An 18,636-nucleotide genomic window follows, 5' to 3' on the forward strand; every position below is an offset into this window, starting at 1 on the left:
CAGTCTCACAAAATCTACCTTCTTTGTCTTTAATTATATTTGAAAATAATTTATAAACCTTATTATGACCATCATTTATTAATGGTACATACTAAAAATAAATAAAATTTAAATTTAAGATATTTAACTAAAAATATATAGAATTTTATATATGTTAACCTCTTCAATTTGTTTTAGAAATATTTTATTTTGAAAACCGTCTTTTCTACATGTATCAACAAGCCACGTTGGTTTTTTTTTTTTTTAAAAGAAATTACATAGAATATTTGGGTTTGATGGACCCACTAATATTCATAAATTAGTAAGAGGGGATGATCATCCACCCTTAAAGATGGAATTTACGGTTGATTTAGGTTGACAATGAATTCGGATTTTGTGTTTGATTGTATTAAGAATTCAAAACCAAAATCAATTTATCAGTTAGAGTAGACTAATAACAACTTGTCATCTTCTATATGAAAAAGGTTAATTCTAAACGAAAAATAATTAAAATGTTAGAGTGGATATCATGAAACAGAGACATAAATCAATAATAACCGTTCCAAAAATTAAGAGCACTTCTAATACAATGGAGAGGAATCTTTAGCATTCCGTATAATATATCTATTTTTGTGATTATTGCAACAAATTAAAATAAACTCAAATTATTCCATAAATATATTAATTCCTCAAATAAACATACAGTAGTTTATTTCTACGTACTTTTGAGTGATGAGGCTTACAATTTTTAAAACATCAGAGAGAAACTTTTTTGGGTAGAGCCTTGAGTGGTTCCAACTTCCTCATCACCATGGCCAAATTCTCTCTCATGTCCATGGTCTCAAGAGTGATACTGCTGTCAAGTTGCCAGTCAAAATGGTAAACCAAGGACCCCAGAACAAGGTGCACCATCCGATGAGCTAATGGAACTCCCGCACACATCCTTCGACCGGCTCCAAAGGGGATCAGCTGGAAATGTTGACCCTTATAATCAATATGGTTTAAGTCTAAAAACCTCTCAGGCTTGAAGGACGAAGGCTCCTCCCACAACTCCGCTTCCCTTCCGATGGCCCAAACATTCACAAACAGTTGTGTGTTTTTGGGAATATGGTATCCCATGAAATTGGTGTCTCGAACTGCCTTCCGAGGAACCAGAAATGGGATTGGAGGGTGCAACCTGAATGTTTCCTTCACGACAGCCTGTAAATATTGGAGATCATCAATGTGCCTCTCTTCTAACTTACCGCTTGCTCCAACAACTCGTCCAAGCTCAGCTTTAACCTTCGCCATGCATTCGGGATGGCGTAAGAGCTCCGTCAGTGCCCATTCAACCGTGCTGCTAGTGGTTTCCGATCCCGCCATGAATATTTCCTGCACCAATAGCCCTTTATGTCATTCTCATTTTTTATTTGCATCAAACGGTTTTTCAAATGTTGGTTTTGTAAGTTATTATTTTTTCTAATCGATGGTGTCTTAATAAACAAAGTTACAAATTTTTAGCCTTTGTCTTCTTTGCTTCTTCTCTCTTCCCCTTTATTTATTTATTTATTTATTTTTAAAATTTTATCTAAAAATTTTTTTAATGGAAAAACTATTAGCAAAAGTATTTCATACTTAAAGCATTTCAACTAGAGTCAAAATTTAGCATAATCTAAGAATAGTACTCACAATCAATCTACAAAATTGTTCATATGGAAAAATAAAATATAATTATTATTATTATTATTATTTTTACCATTTTCTCTCCTAATTCTAGAGTAAATAAAATATATTTTATTTTATCATTAAAATATAATAAATTTTAGTATCTTAAAATATTTAAAATTTTAATTATATAAAGTAAGAAAAAAAATTAACTTTTGATATTTTGAGGTATTTAAAATATATATGAAATTACTATTTTTATTAATTCCAGATAGTAACAAGAAGAATGTGAGTTGACGACTTACCAGAATGATGATGTTCAAGTCCTTATCTGAAATTTGAGGTGGCTCATTCTTTCCACTTCCTTGGAAGTCAAGTAACACATCCAGGAAGTCCTTCTTATGGTCCTCCGCAGCCGGCCCTCGTTTTATCCGCTCTTGAACAAATCCTGAAGCGATTTTCATGGCTATTCCAAGGTCACGCTCCGCCTTCTTCCTTAAGCCCTGTGGGTCCATCCATCTCAGCCATGGAAAAAAGTCCGCAGAGTTGGGATGGCCTGGCCACTCCATAACCCTGACCATAACCTCGAAGAACTCCGACCCCTCCTTGGATCCTGGATGCAGCAGGTCACATGACAGCATCAGGTTTCCCAGCATGTTAAATGACGCCAGAAAGACGAAGTGAGCCACCTGAATTCCACGCCCCTCTCCTCCCACCCCACGCGCCTCCTCTTCTATCCATGACAACATGTCATCCACACATTTTCTACGTACCCCGGCAGTCTCGTTGATCCGCTTTGTAACCAGCATCTCCATCGTCATCAGACGCCTCAAGGAGCGCCAGTGTGGGCCATATGGAGCCAGGGCCAAGGAGCTTTCATGGTACCCCTGAGCGCGCATGGTTTCGGTGATGGTGCGGTCCGAGAAACAGAGGTCCTGGTTCTTGAACAGTTCAGCTGCCGCCTTAGAGGACTGAACCACCGTCGTCTTTATAGCTCCTAAATTCAGCCACACAACGTCCCCGTACTTGTGTCTCAGCCCCGCAAGGGTTTCGTGTGGCATTGCTCCCAGATCGAACATGTTCCCGAAAACCGGCCATCCCGGCGGTCCCGGAGGCAGCCGTACTGAACCCGACCTTCTTCTGTGAAGTAGGAGGAATAGAACCGGGATTACAAGGATGATACACCATAGAAGAATATTTGAAGCCCAGTCGACCATGATTCCTCCAAGGAAGCATGTGACCTGTGTCTCCCTTATGTAAGCGAAAGCATGACCCCAGAGCAGTCCTTTGTTAAATTGTTGTGTGATTTGAGTGATTGTGAGACCCCCTTGCGACTTGGTCTATTTTGGACGTACCCGCCCCCACGCACTGCACTGGTAGTTTGGAATATTCTGTTACTTTAGATCATCAAAAAACACCAGGTCAGTTGAACCCTTGAATTGCCACGTGCCTCTCTCGTGTAAGACTGTCGACACGGTCCTTATTACTTAAATTGCATCAAATTATGGCAATATCACACTGTATCTGGGCGAAAGTGACTTTGATCTTATTTATTTATTGTTAATATGAATATGTATATCAGTATACGTCATTCCCTATTTTCATTTTTCATGGCTCGCAAGTTGTGCCACATATTTTAGGTCCCGTGATTCATGTGAATATGGATGAATCATCTTCATTAAGACACGAACTAGAGTCATACTATCTTAAGCATCAACTAAAGTTGTGTTCTAATAAATATAAATAAAGTCGTATTCATAAAAACATTGATAGAAAATTGTTTTTATGTGAATTTAATTATAGGGATTTAGAGAATATTTTTTATTGGAAACTATTTTTATGTACATTATCAAAAAGTTGACACAAACATTCAAAAAAGAATATAAAAATTGAGAAAGATTCTAGAAAAAGTTAGATGAAAAATTAGTGTAACAACATGCACCTCCTTGTACCATATGAGGCTTGGACATATGCACCAAGCGAACTTCCTACTTTTGCTTTGGAATATACTCTACATTTTAGAAACAATTGTTGGTTGAATGATTGTGTCGCCAATTTTATTTTTTATTTTTTATTTATTTTTATAATGTATTAGTTCAGCCATTGAAAATTTGTTAATTTGATAATTAATAAATTATTCCTTGATAATTAATTTGTTAATTTGAGTCACAGCCATTGAAAATATAAAAATGTCGTAGGGCATTAAGTCAACAGAAAACACCACCCCAGCGCCAAGTTCCATCCAAGATGTACATTTGTTTATTTTTATTTTTTAAATGGTATGATGCTGGCAGATGGCAACTCATTCATCTTTTACATTTAAATAGCTAAATCATGCTTGACTCGTTTTATAATTGCGTTAAAACGACTAGAAGACCCACCAAATGCCAATTCACCTACCCTTTTGAATTTAAAATAGAGTATTACTTGAAATGTTACATAGCTTATTTACTAAAATAGGAAATTATTAATTGGGCTGAAGTTGGGCTTTTGTCACTTATATATATATATATATATATATATATAACTATGAAATAGAACACCTACGATTGAAAAAGGTGTCATAATAATATTCAAAATTAAACTTTCTAACATCATAAGGAAAATTTGACCACCAAATGATTGAATCTAGATTATAAATACCTTTATTAGCTAAACAATATGTTGTTTTATTCGTTTCCCTATAAATATGACAACAACCATAAATATATAGATTTTGAGATAACTTCCAAATATCCTCCATCAATAACATAATAAAATTAGGAATTATATTTTTATTATTATTATAATAATTTATAACTATTTTCTAGTCACCCTCAATTTCTAGGTTCAATAACTTCTTGTTCTTGGCAGCTAACATGTCATCTCTTAATGTCATATATTCTATAATAATTATTGAAGCATTACTTATATGTCTAATAACAGTCATTTTTATTGTCTATTAGAGTCTCTAATAGCCCATCTTGAAACATTGTTATTCTCTATCCTTGAAGCATCAAAATTTAATTTGAATATTCCATTAATTGGAGAAATCCAACGAATCTATTTTTCAACCAATCAAGGGACTTTGCGTCATTCGGTTTGAAAATATGAGTCAATCATATAATCTTGAATATTTTGGAAGTTTAAAGTCGCTTTCTCAATTATAAGAAAGGGGTTGGGTTGGATCTTTTTAAATAAAACTTGATTTCTATGGATCCATACATTCCACAAGATAATGGAAATTTTTTTCATAGGATGCTTGTAAATTTTGCAATTAATTTTATAGTTTTTATACACTGTTTCAAGCCAAGATAGGAAGCCACCTTCATAGAAAAGAGGTGTAAGACAATTATACTTAATGCGATCCCAAATTCCTTGAACAAAAGGATAAAATTTAAAAATATGGTTAATATTCTCAACATTTGATTTGCATAGATAACACATGTTTGTAATTTCCAACCTTCTAGCAATTAAAAACTCACAAGTAGGAAGGACATCTCTAATAACTAGTCATAGGAAAAACTTTATTTTTCGTAAAAGATTTGACTTCCAAATCCAATGTAGCATTTTTTATCTAGGGTGCATCGAAGGCTTTTTCATTGCCCAAGTTGCTGATTTAAGAGTAAACTTACCATTTTGAAAAAAATCCCAAAAAATCCTATCCTCAATGGGAGAGAAAGGGATTGGAAGTGCTTTAACATCTGTTAAAACATTCGATGAAAGAAATGTTGAAATAACTTGGAGATTCCATTCCTTGGTATCTTGATTTAGAAAATCATGCACTTTGACATCCCAATTGATATAATGTAAGTTATTTTCATCCAGGAAAGACACAAGAGGCAACATATATACCCAGTAGTCTATCCAAAAATAGACTTTTTTACCATCTCGTATACACCATTTCAAGTCATACAATTTACATTGTTAGACTTGCTCCAGACATACCAGGACCTAGTGGGATTGGGCTAAAGGGCCCTTGAGTAATGCATAAATGATGCATTAGTTATAGCCCAATTCGATTTTAGCCTTGGACACGAAACCCCAAACCTCCTCATGGATTGTTTATATAACGCAAATGTGACCATAGGATTTATGTCGTACAATACCAAAAACTATTAAAAAATTTGCTATTTATATAACACAAATACAACCATAAGGATTTAAATTATACAATAGCAAAAACTATTTAAATATCATTATAATGTTTCTGATGGAGAATCAAGAATAAAAAATTATTCCCATGGTTTTCATAGACAGAATTTCGTATTAGCTTGTACACAATATTCGTTAAGGTTTTGCATTTGCTTGTTAATGGGATTCGTTTTTAGAAGATATTGAGATTTGTGTCTATAAGAAGACGAATCTCCTACTAAAGTCTCAAGCTCGAATAACTTGTATTATCTTATACAAGTTTTTCGTAGCTACTTCATTTTTACTCTTTTTCTTGGTTATAAACACATCAGTTAAGGAATTTTTAGACAAGAAAAATATTTATTTTTATGGGCTACTTGCCTATTAATGGGTATGTTGCTGCATAATGCCATGGGACTAGGGGAATGTGGCTAATTATTTTTTACATCATTTTTTGTGTCTCTAAGAACTCAGGTTTTTATTTTAAGGACTTGTTTTATTTATTTATTTATTATTTTTTAATTGGGATAGATCATTTTTTAATTTACTATTAAGTTTTTTAAATGTTGTAACAAAAAAAAAAAGTCTCTTTTTTATCATAGATTTGTCATTATATAGTATTATCCTTGCCACATGTTGTCTCATCATTCAACCATGGGATTTGTCTTCTCGATGGTGGAATTGATTCCTTTGGTCTAAAATCTTGTTTAGGTATACTAGTCGGTTTGATTGCTCTCACATGATCTTCAATGGGTGCAGCTGACTGGAGGGAAGGTCGAGATTCCACGGAATGGACGAGAATCGACGTCTATTGCGAGGTTCTAGCCGTAGCTGTTGCCTTTAAGATCTTGTTTTCCTGTCACAGAGCTTCCAAAGCTAATAAGAGCGCATCAATTTCCTTTTCATGTTCCTCTCATTGCTTGTCCAGTCTTCTCTCAAGCTGCAATAATTTTTCTTCCACTGTATTGGAATATTCTCTTATCATGCTCCTGAAATCATTATTTAAACCAATCTTTTGCTTCCTGATTCCCACAAAGGATGCAGTGTTGTGTCTCTAAAAAGTAAAAACCCTCTATGTAGGGTTCCTGAAATCGCAAATTACTAATTGGGCTGATGTTTGACCTGTCCTTTCAGGTAGTCCATAGCTATGCGAAGCACCCTGGTGGGCCTGCGTCAAAAGTATCATAGTATGGTAGAGTGGGCTAGGTCTTGGTATGAGAAGAAAACCCAATTCACCAGACTTTTGGGCGTACAAGACAGTTCGAGCCCATTCGGTTTTGACCTTGGGCATGTACACGCAGCCCCGGACCTCGTCGTGGACCCTTTATATAGTGCAAATGTAGATATTAAATTCTACAGTAAAACAATAGCAAAAACTATTTAAAAAAAAAAAGAAAAAAATCATTTTTAAATTCTTATATGCTTAACTTTTTTGACTCTTTCAAATGAACTTAAATTTATTTACATCATCAGTTTAACCTAAGCCTGGACAGGTCAAGCCCAAATTCCAGAACGAACTTTTGTAGCTAGTCCAAAACTAGGATTTTTAATAAATTTATAGTAAATTAAAAAAATTATTTGTAAAAATTGGTAGTTCCAAAACTATTAACAAAATTATAGCACCTCTGTGGTAATCTTTGAGTGTGGTTGGACATATGCATGGGAGAATCCTGACAGCTTTTCTTGTGAGAATATACCCTTGTTGTTTGGATTAAAAAGATAGCGGCTAAGTCCAGAAGGTGATGTTGCGTTCGTGGATGGGGGCGTAATGTTGTCGACCGCATCGGTGTGTTTTTTTTTTTCCTGTATACGATAATTCTTTTTAATTTCTTTGTATAAAACAATTTTTCCAAATTTGTAACTATTATAGACTTTTTCAAATTTGTCCATAACCATGTATACAATCTGAGAATACTAACCATTAATATTCATTGTCAGTGTCATCTATTTTCTTAATGCAAATTTCTCACTCCAATGTAAGATTATCTTTTCTTAGATGCTCTTTGATATTTATATTTATTGAATGCACGTATCATTCTCTAATTGAAATGAATAATAACTTGTTACAACAGAGGTGATCTCTTTTCAATTATAGGTTATAATATAAATGATCTTTTTTCGATTATTTGTAATCATATTTTCAAGAACACAGCATTTAGATCATGTTCTTGAGATCACGACAGTTGGTTCGTTTCTTTAAAAACGACATTTAGCTCGTGTTCTTGTGAACACGGTTTGATTTATATCCACAAAAATACAACTACTAAGTATCATTTTATATGACCATAACAGGAGCCCTTTTATTGTTAACGTCTATTTCATCCACCACACACATTTACTTTACCATCTTTTAAGGCTTAATACCAATTAAAGATCCTATCATATTTGTGTATGTATAACTTTCATCTTCCTTTTTTTTTTTATCAAATTATTATTTATCTGAATAAAATAAATCACCCCTCCTCCTCTCGTATGCTGCCATAATTTCTAGGATAAAGATGCACTAATAAATTATTATTTAAAAATTTACCTCACGGAAAAATCACTTTTTAATAATATATATATATATATATATATACTTATCACATTTTCAAATAATAATAATTATAATATATGATATATCAGTCGAGCTTCATGGTAACTATGAGATGTTATGGGAAAATGATTTGGTCTTCTGCATGAAGTAGGATTTGTTATTAGATCACTCACAGTACGTTTTGCGCAATTATAATAACACTAATGAAATAACCATCAGCCAAGCCTTATTGTCACAATCTAAGTGTTGACGAGAAACTTATGTTTAGGTCTCGGGCATTAAGCAGGATTTGTAATCAGATGACTGAAAGAAAGCCCTGGGAGAACACATAATCTAAAACGTTACATCGTGATAATACATCAAAGAGATTCAGGTAGAGATAGGCTTAATTTTGGGTACAGCTTTCAATGGATGAAACTTGCAGATTACGATTCCGCGCCTCTCTTTCATGTCCATTGTCTCTGGCGTGACATTACGCTCAAGTTGCCAGTCAAAATGATGAAGCAGCGACCCCAACACAAAGTGTAGCACTCGATAGGCTAATGGAATTCCTACGCAAATCCTTCGCCCTGCGCCAAATGGGATGAACTCGAAATTTTGGCCCTTATAATCCATGTTTGAGTCTACAAACCTCTCTGGCTTAAAACATAGTGCATCATCCCAAGTTTCGGCTTCCCTTCCAATTGCCCAAACATTCACGAATACTTGCGTGCCTTTGGGTATGTGGTACCCCATGAATTTAGTATCTTCAACTGCTCTTCGTGGAACTAGGAATGGAGCTGCAGGATGCAATCGTAGTGTCTCTTTCACCACAGCATGTAAATATGGGAGATCATCCAGGTCGCTCTCTTCAAGCTTCCTTTTTTCTCCAATAACTCGACCAAGCTCTGCCTTAACCTTAGTCATGGACTCAGGACTGCGCAGGAGCTCAGTCATAGCCCATTCCATGGTGCTGCTAGTGGTTTCTGATGCAGCCATGAACATTTCCTGCACCATATATAAATCATGCATCAAGTAGTTAGAGTTATGTAAGTGACATGGAATTATATGTGCATCAAATCTAAGATTTCAAGGATCACCGTTATGAATATGTTGATGCCCTTCTCGGAAATTTTAGTTGCTTCATCCTTTCCATCACCTTGAAACTCTAACAGCACATCCAGGAAGTCCTTCCTCTTGCTTTCCTCCGCTCGCCCTTGTCTCATACGCTCCTTAACGAAGCCGGAAGCAATTTCTATGGATTTTCCAAGATCAACCTCCATTCTTTTCTTTAAGCCCTGCGGGTCCAACCATTTAAGCCATGGAAAGAAATCAGCAAAGTTGGTATGGCCCGAGCTCTCCATCGATATGCGCATTGCTGTAAAGAACTCCGACCCCTTCCTCGATTGCGGATCCAATAGGTCTCGTGACAGCATAAGGTTTCCGATCATGTTGAATGTGGCAAGGAAGAAGAAGCGACCTAACTCTAAACCAGTCGCCGTTCCATCCATCCCCCGTGCCTCCTCTTCTATCCACAATAACAAATCATCCACGCATTTTCTACGAATCGGGACAGTCTCGTTGATTCGCTTCATGGTCAGCATGTCCACGGTCACCAGACGTCTCAGTGAGCGCCAGTATGGACCGTATGGAGCCAGGGACAAAGAGGATTCGTTATATTGGTGAACTCGCATGGTTTCGTGGATGCTCCGGTCCGAGAAAGAAAGGTCATGGTTCTTGAACAGTTCAGCGGCCGCCTTAGAGGACTGAACCACCATCGTCCCAATATAACCTAAATTTAGCCACACGACGTCCCCATACGTGTCTCTTAGGCCAGCAAGTTTTTGGTGTGGTAATGTTCCCAGATCGAAAATATTTCCGAAAATTGGCCATCCCGGCGGTCCCGGTGGCAGATGCTTATTAAAGCCGGACTTTAGCCGGTGAAGTAGCAAGAGCAGTGCTGATAAGAAAGGGATAATCAACCAAACAAGAAAATTTGTAGTCCACTCCATCTTTTGAATGAAGCTCGCAGGTGAAACTTGCTGCCCAGTTGGACCTCACTTCGGGATGGAGATTTTGAAGCCAATAACGAATTGGCATGGTCGTGGCGGGTTCTTAAATTGCTTGGATTTAATATTTAATTAAATCTTATAAAAAAAAAATTATGTTCTTGTGATAACACCGTATTATAAAATATTCTCTGAAAAATGAAATTATAAAATTAGTTATTTTTAAAGCGGATGTTCTAAAATCATAGGGAGTGGTATCTCAACTCAGTTACTACTTGTGTGATGACTTGTACTAACAACAAAACTATAATATGCTTGCGGGAGAAAACTTGATGCTTTCCAAATATAATATGCTTTCTAGCAAAATGGAATCAGAAAAAATATTAATCTAATGAGCAAATCACAAGAATCCTTTGTATTTTCTGATAAAAATGACGACAAATCCAACGTAAAAGTGACAATATGCCGCCTTACGTTATATGGCCGCGCTGGACAGCCACGGAGAAAATGTAGTCCTTGGCGTGAATGAATCGCTTTCAACAACTTGACTTCTCTAGCGAATCCTTCGATACCACCTTAAATACCAAGAAAAGATTATAAATCTAAACGAAAGACTACATACCTCTATTCATACTAAGTTTTTTTTTGTAGTAGAAAACGTGAAAATAAAAAAGTTTGAAATCTTTGGAGCTGTTGGTTGTGTGATTTTAAAACAATTTACAGGTTTTAAAAACAAAAAACCATTTTTAAAATTTTTTAATATTATCTCACCGTGTTCTTTAGGACAATTTTTAAAAACAAAGTGAAATAAATAAAAGTTTTTAGAAAATAAGTAAAAGTTGTATCATTGGTTTTTTAAAAATAAAAGGAAAATATAGAAAGTTTTAAAAAATTATAAAATTAAATAAAATTAAACATGATATCATTCTTTTTCTCTTTCCACGATTTGATATCGAAAATCTTCAATTATGATCTTCTTTTAAATTATAAGTATTTTTCCAAATTTCTATTAACTTTTTAAAAAAATTTCATTAAACAAATAAATTTCAAAACAAATTGTATATGATACATAAAATTTATTAATTTTCAAAAATAATTTGAAATTCAAAAATAGATTTAATTAATACTAAAAAGTCATGAAAATTAATAGTTAATAACTTTAGTAAGTTATAGATCCAATTTATTTTAAATGTTTAGGGTAATTTATTCTCTCTCTAACTATATATATACATATATATATATTATCAGTAAAATAAACTTCATATTAAGCAAGACTTAACAAGTTTAATAATTATTAAAAATAATTTAAATATCAAATAGTAAACCAATTAATGCCAAAACTTTATAAACAAAAATTGATCTAAAATGATTTTATTATTTCTTTTCTACATGGAATCATTATTTCCATTTTTTTTACTAAGCAAATAAACTCTAAATTAAATAAAACTTAATGTGTTAAATTGATTATCAAATCTAGTAATTTTAAAAAATAATCAGAAAACTCAAATCATGAACCAATTAATACCATATATATATATATATATATATATATTACAATTTTTTTTAATTCGTCAAATAAACTCCAAATTAAGAAAGACTTGATAAGTTTAATCATTTTTAAAAATAATTTAAAAATCAAATAATGAACCAATTAATATCAGAACTTTATGAACAAAAATTGATTTAAAATAATTTTATCATTTCTCTTCTATATAGAATCATCATTTTCTAATTTTTCTTATTAAGCAAATGAGTTCTAAATTAAATAAAATTTAATGTGTTAGATTCATTATCAAGTTTAACAATTTTTAAAAGTAATTTAAAACTCAAATATTGAACTAATTAATAATTTAATACCATAAATTTATAAGCAAAAATTAGTTTAGAACACTTTATTGTTTTTCTTTTACAAGTTTAATAATTTTTAAAAATAATTTAAAATTCAAATAATGATTCAATCAATACCAAAAAATTGTGGACAAAAATTGGTCTAAAATGACTCTATTATTTCTCTTCTATATAAAATCATTATTTTATAATTTTTTTAATCAAGATAAATAAGTTCCAAATTAAACAAAACTTAATGTGTTGAAGTTATTAACAAATTTAATAATTTTTTAAAATAATTTCACATTCAATTAATAAGTTCCTTAATACCATAAATTTATGGATAAAAAATGGTTCATGATAGATGCATTAATTTCTTTTACAAATAATTATTTTTATAAATTTTCACAATAAAAATGAACTCCAAATTGAGTAATACTTTATATTGAATTTATTAATGATTTTAATAATTTTTTAAAATAGTTGGAACTCAAAAAATTGATCTAATCATCAAAACTAATATATTATAAATCATGACTTTATTGTTTCTCTTATAAACACAAATATTTTTTTTTAAATTTAGGTAAATAAATAATAAATTAAATAAGACATAATTAATAATTTAAAGTCTTTAAATGATTTTAAAAATCTTTAAGAATAATTTCAAATTCAAAAGACCGATCTAATTAATTCTATATTAAATCAAAACATTCTAAAATATTATATTCTTCGATATTAAATGTGTACATGAAATGAAAAACTTCACTCATTAAAAAAGTTAAACTTTATTCATTATTCATTTTAGATGAAAATATTGTTAAAAAATATTATTTTAAATTATTATTGCTACAACAAATATCACATTTTTTCACAATTTTTTTTGCCATAAACTAAATTTTGGGGCAAAATGTCATTTTTAGCCATAAATTCACCTTTCATCATTAAAAATATGGAGGGAATAATTTTTGCACAATATATGTGTGCACCCGCATTTTTTATGTGTATTCCTACTGGATAATAAAACTCATTTTTATGTGAAAAATGATTTTTTGAAAATTTTGAAGTTGTCACTTACTTTTGTTTATTTTTAAAAAAGAAGACAAAATAATAAATAAAATCATAATATCACTCCTTATTTTTTAAGAAAAGATGTGTCTTTAAAAAATCAAATTCAAATCCTGAGAGCAAGTTACCCATCGAGCAGATATGGTGATAAGTCATAATAACCCTCTAAGTCTGCATATTAACAATCTATACAAAGTAAGTAAAAGGAATTACAACAATTAATTAATTAATCAAGAATACTAAAAAAATAATAATAATACAAATCAATATATAACAAAATCATATTACAATAATGTACAAAAAGAATGACAAGGGAATTACACAAATGGATTTATTAAATTGATAAAATAAAAAAAAAAGATGATTTGATTATTTTAAAGATTGCAACACAATTTCAAGAAATTTTGAAAATGGTTTATTTACATAAAATAAATAAATTAATTAATGATTTCAATTTACTTATTAGTTAAATTTTAATTTATTTTCAAGAAATTATATGATTCAATTTTATTTGTAAGAAAGTTATTTGCACTCAACGTTGTTAAAAGAATTTATTAAAATCAATTTTATTAATAAAAAAAACCAGCTTAATCTTATTTACAAAAAATGGTTTTTATTTACCTTTGTTAGGAAAATAATTTTTACAATCTTATTTACAAAAGTATTTTAATTTAATTTTTATTTATTTTATATAAAGATTTTCTACAAACTTAAAAGAAAAATATTTACACAATGATTTTTATTTGGATTTCATCTCGAAAGAAATTCTTTATTACTTACCAATCTATTTGGAAAAGAAAAAAAACTTTCAATTCAATTCTTATTTAGAAGGTTTTGGATTTCATTTAGAAAAAAAAAATTATAAATTATTTAAAAAAATTATTTACAGAAGAATATTCTAATTTGATTTTATTTACAAATGAATTGATTTTTTTTTATAAATTTTATTTATGAAAATATTTTCAATCTAAATTTATTAAGGAAATGATTTCTACAATTTCAATTTATAAAAATGACTCTCATCATATTCTTACTTTTTAAAAAAATCTTTAAGACATCTATTTATAAAAATAAAAATAAAAACTTTTAATCACATTCTTATTGAGAAAAGAAAGTTTTATTTTAAAAAAAACATTTTTTTTGGACGAATTTTATTAAAAATGAACTTTTTGGACAATTTTATTTTAAAAACAATTTTTTGGATAATTTTTAGTAAACAATTTTATTTTAAAAACAAAATTCTGCATAATTTTTAGTAGACAAATAAATAAAATTTCAAATAGTTGTTATTAATAACATTTTTTTTAATTTTTACTACAAGCGATTTTATGGATTCCTCTAAAAATATTTATCTGAATTTTTTATTAAGATAACTCTTTTTTATTAAAAATAATATTTTTTTGATCTATTATCTTATTAAAACATAACTACTAAATTATTTCTTTTATTACAACAAAATATATTAACTATCAAATATTCAACTTTGTAAACAGCTAATAAATACATACAAAAAGATGTTTATAGGAGTCACCATAAATTAAACTAAATAAAAGTAAAGAAATAAAATGTGTACCCAAACAAATATTTAGCAAGCTCAATACCCTCTTTTTACTTAAGGTTTCATGTCCTATTTTAAGTCTTCTTGAGTCTTCTTTTCTTCCATAAAATTCGGTCTTCCATGTGTCACGAATCCATGCTTAGCAAAAAAGGTCTCAAAAAAATGGACTCATGCATAACATAAAATAAAACTCAAGTCAAATAACATGTAAGCTCAAAATCTAAACAATTAAATCAAGTTCAAATCCAAATATGAAAACCTCTAACCTAACAGGCCCAAATCATGCACACAACAATTTGAAACCCAATAATTAATAAACCCAACAACAAGCCCAATCAAATAAGTCCAATGAAGTATCAATAGTCTAATACCATAAAAAAATTTCTATGTTTGGTTCCCAGAAAATTTGAAGGAAAATGCAAGGGAAAGAAAATACAAAGGAAAAGTAGAAGGAAAGAAAAAGTGAAGGAAAATAAAAAAAATAGATTAAAAGTTGATAAATTATTTTTTTTGTTACTTCAAACTCATTTTATTTATTTTAACTCATTAATATAAAGATTAAATAATTTTAAAATATATAAGCTTTTAATTAGTTTTAATTATATTTTATTTTTCTTTGATATTTTTCATATGACAACCAAACATGAAAAAATCATTTTCCTTTGCATTTTTTTTTTCTCCTTTATTTTCCGGGAACCAAACATAACCTAACAGGCCCAAATCATGCACTCAACAATTTGAAACCCAATAATTAATAAACCCAACAATAAGCCCAATCAAATAAGTCTAATGAAGTATCAATAGTCTAAGCTCAAAATAATGATCAATAAACTCAAATAAAACCTAAGTCAACAAACCCAAATCACCCAAAGTCCACAATATCCAAATCAAGTAAATGCAAACCCAAAAATAATGAAAATTAATTCATAGAATTTTAATAATTAAGAACAATCAATGTAAAAACTAAAATAAAATAAAAAAAAACTTAAAAAAAAAAAAAAACTTACCAATTTCTTAAAGAAACTATGGATGGAATGTGTAAAGGAGTGGCAGTAGAGGTGAGGGGAAAGGGAATAAAGAAAATAATAATAATAATAATAATTAACTCATATATTGTTTTTTTTTCTAACCTTCAAATTAATTCATATAGATAATTTATTTATTTTTTCCAAATTATCTTATTATAGAAAGTTATTTTTGTATTAATTTAATGTAACTGCATGTTAAAATGAGCTATTAATACCATAAAAAATTTTAAACAATCATTTAAAAATATAGTAAAGAATGTTTTTTTGATAACCAATCCTTTCTTTATGAGTAAATTATTTTTACAATAAGTTTGACCTTATAGCTTTCTATTTTACTTTTAAAGTCTCTTATAAAAAATAAATTAATTAATTAAAATGCCTATTTATGTAATTTTTTCTACAAAAATATTTTGCATATGCAAGCTAGGCCCTTTAAGCTTCATATTTCTTATACTTAATTTGAAATGTTATATATAAATAAAAGGGTGTAAAGTGCTTTAACAATTTGAATACTGATTTTAGTAATAAAAAAAACCTATGATCAAGAAGAGACATTAAACTATTAAAGAGAATGACACAAGAAGGTTGATTCCTACACTAGTTACGCATATGATGACTTGAGCTAAGTTAGATTTAGTACTATATTTTATGCAAAGGAGCTTACTATTTTAGAAAAAAATAGTCGGTAAAGATGAACAAAAACACGTTATAATATAAACAATCATAACTTAAACATCTAGGAGGAGAATTTTTTTTTTTATTTTCTTTTCCAAATATTATGTATTCTGAAATCCTTTTCAAGGAGTTCGGGACCATCTCTTACATGTTTTTGGAAAATAACCTTAAAATAAATTTAAGATCGAATAGCCAACCCTTTTGAAAGGATCCTAAAAATAGAATGTGACATCTTGATTTTAATGCAATGTACATACTTCTTCATCTTCAATAAAAGACATTATTGTAATTTACATTATTAAGTGAAAAGTAAAAACAAGAAAAAAAAAAGTAAAAGTATATACTTCTTGTGAGTGGTGAACAAAATATGCACTTAACCTATTTATGGAACTCGTTTAAGGGATGATAATACTATTCAATTTATTTTTTACAATTTTAAAAGTATTTTCTTTTCCAAATATTATGTCTTCTTGAATCCTTTTCAAGGAGGTCGGGGTCATCTCTTACATGTTTTTGGGAAAAAAAAAACAAAAAAATAATTATAAGGTCAAGTAGCAAACCTTTCTGAGATGGTCCTAAAAATAGAATGCGACATTTTGATCATAATGCAATATAAATACCTCTTTATCTTCTATAAAAGACACTCTCATAATTTACATTATTAATTTAAAATTAAAAATAAGAAAAAAAAAGGTAAAAATATACACTCCTCGTTTCTCTAAATATAATTAATTCTTATATAAATGACATATATGCACCGACCTATTTATGGAACCCATTCAAGGGATGACAACAAGGTCGTAAATTTTTATAAAAATATTTATTTATTTTATATATGCTAAAAAGGGAAAAATAAAATAAATGATTTTTTATTTAATTTATATATGATGGAGGTGGGTTGGGCGGGGACCGGAGTAGAGGTCCCCCCAAAAGACCTATTCCAATGTTATACTTAAGCCCAAAGGTAGCATTACATTGCACCGAGAAATAGAACACGGAACATTAAGGACATAAAATATTTCATATGAAAGCAATCTCTAAGTTCAACTCAGAAGAGAACGTGACTTCTTTGCATCCTTTCAAGGATGCCGGGACCATATCTCCTGTTCTTGGAACAGACCCATAAATAAAAAAATTTGAAGAGCCATAATTATTTTCGAGGAGAATGTGACTTTTTTTAACCCCTTTCAAGTTGTGTCCACGGATGGAATGCGGCACGTCTCTGTGCGGTCAGTGGAGAACAATGCTATATCCGATGCAATGTCGGATTTTTTATAAGAGTCCAGCAATTTTTAAAAATAATTCCTAAATTACCGTAGTATGAAAAATAATTCTAAATCTATCATAATTTTGTCCAGCTAAAAAAGAAAAAATAAATTGTAAGTGAGAAATCGTGAGACTATTTTCACAAAAAAAAATAATAATAATAAAGAGAGAAATCGTCTCTTCAAGAGACGATTTCAAAAAATACAAAAATCAAGTGAGAAATCGTCTTTTAAAAAGACGATTTCCACACAAAAAATAAATAAATATATTCTCAATTAATATTTTTTTTTATAAAAAAAACACCTAAGTGAGAAATCGCCTCTTAATAAAAGTTGCCCCCACTAAAAGCCAAAAGTGAGAAATTTTCACTTAAAAAAAAAACCTTTAAAAATCCATTTTTTTCATTCTTTATTCTATTTATACAATAATACATTTATTATATATATATATTATAAAATTAATTAATTTTATTTACTAAATTTAATATAAGATAAATAATATTTATATATTGTTTTTTTATTTAACTTTGAAATTAAAAAAAAAACTATTATCAATTTTATGTGAAAAATGAGTTTAAAAAAATTGTCATTAATTTATTAAATAAAAAATAAAAAACAAAAACGTCAGAAACGATTTAAAAAAAAAACTTTAAAAATCTATTTTTCTATTCCATATTATACTTATACAATAATACAATTATTAAAAATATATATTATAAAATTAATTAATTTTATTTACTAAATTTAATTTTTAAATAGTATAGTAAATTTAATATAAAATAAATAATATTTATCTATTATTTTTTTCTTTTAGGAATTAAAAAAATAAAAAAATATTATCAATTGTATGTGAAAAATGGGTTTAAAAAACAAATATATTATTAATTTATTAAATAATTATTTACAAAATAAATAATTTTGTTTTGTTTAATTTTTAAATTAATTTTATTATATAAAT

At 29.5% G+C, this 18,636-nt stretch overlaps 2 protein-coding genes across 2 annotated transcripts; both read right to left on the reverse strand.

Annotated features, from left to right (window-relative positions):
- Positions 1–628: 628 nt before the first annotated feature.
- Positions 629–3,092, reverse strand: LOC100263228 (cytochrome P450 76A1). The gene is made up of 2 exons (XM_002277689.4): positions 1,929–3,092; positions 629–1,350 (listed from the first exon to the last, which is right to left on the reverse strand). The coding sequence occupies exons 1-2, from the start codon at positions 2,838–2,840 to the stop codon at positions 736–738; spliced, it is 1,527 nt and encodes a 508-aa protein (XP_002277725.1). The 5' UTR covers positions 2,841–3,092; the 3' UTR covers positions 629–735.
- A 5,549-nt stretch (positions 3,093–8,641) lies between these two features.
- Positions 8,642–10,263, reverse strand: LOC100257869 (cytochrome P450 76A1). Its single transcript, XM_002277710.4, has 2 exons — positions 9,352–10,263; positions 8,642–9,259 (listed from the first exon to the last, which is right to left on the reverse strand). The coding sequence occupies exons 1-2, from the start codon at positions 10,261–10,263 to the stop codon at positions 8,642–8,644; spliced, it is 1,530 nt and encodes a 509-aa protein (XP_002277746.1).
- Positions 10,264–18,636: the final 8,373 nt, after the last annotated feature.

The sequence above is a fragment of the Vitis vinifera genome, chromosome 8, assembly GCF_030704535.1.
Source record: "Vitis vinifera cultivar Pinot Noir 40024 chromosome 8, ASM3070453v1".
In the NCBI taxonomy this organism is placed as follows: Eukaryota; Viridiplantae; Streptophyta; class Magnoliopsida; order Vitales; family Vitaceae; genus Vitis; species Vitis vinifera.

Bases quoted from the DNA above. Each gene is read 5' to 3' on its own strand.
- LOC100263228 (XM_002277689.4), bottom strand. From the start codon at position 2,840: ATGGTCGACTGGGCTTCAAATATTCTTCTATGGTGTATCATCCTTGTA. The intron at 1,351-1,928 runs GTAAGTCGTCAA...CTATTGGTGCAG, and splicing joins ACTTGAACATCATCATTCTG to GAAATATTCATGGCGGGATC.
- LOC100257869 (XM_002277710.4), bottom strand. From the start codon at position 10,263: ATGGAGTGGACTACAAATTTTCTTGTTTGGTTGATTATCCCTTTCTTA. The intron at 9,260-9,351 runs GTGATCCTTGAA...TATATGGTGCAG, and splicing joins GCATCAACATATTCATAACG to GAAATGTTCATGGCTGCATC.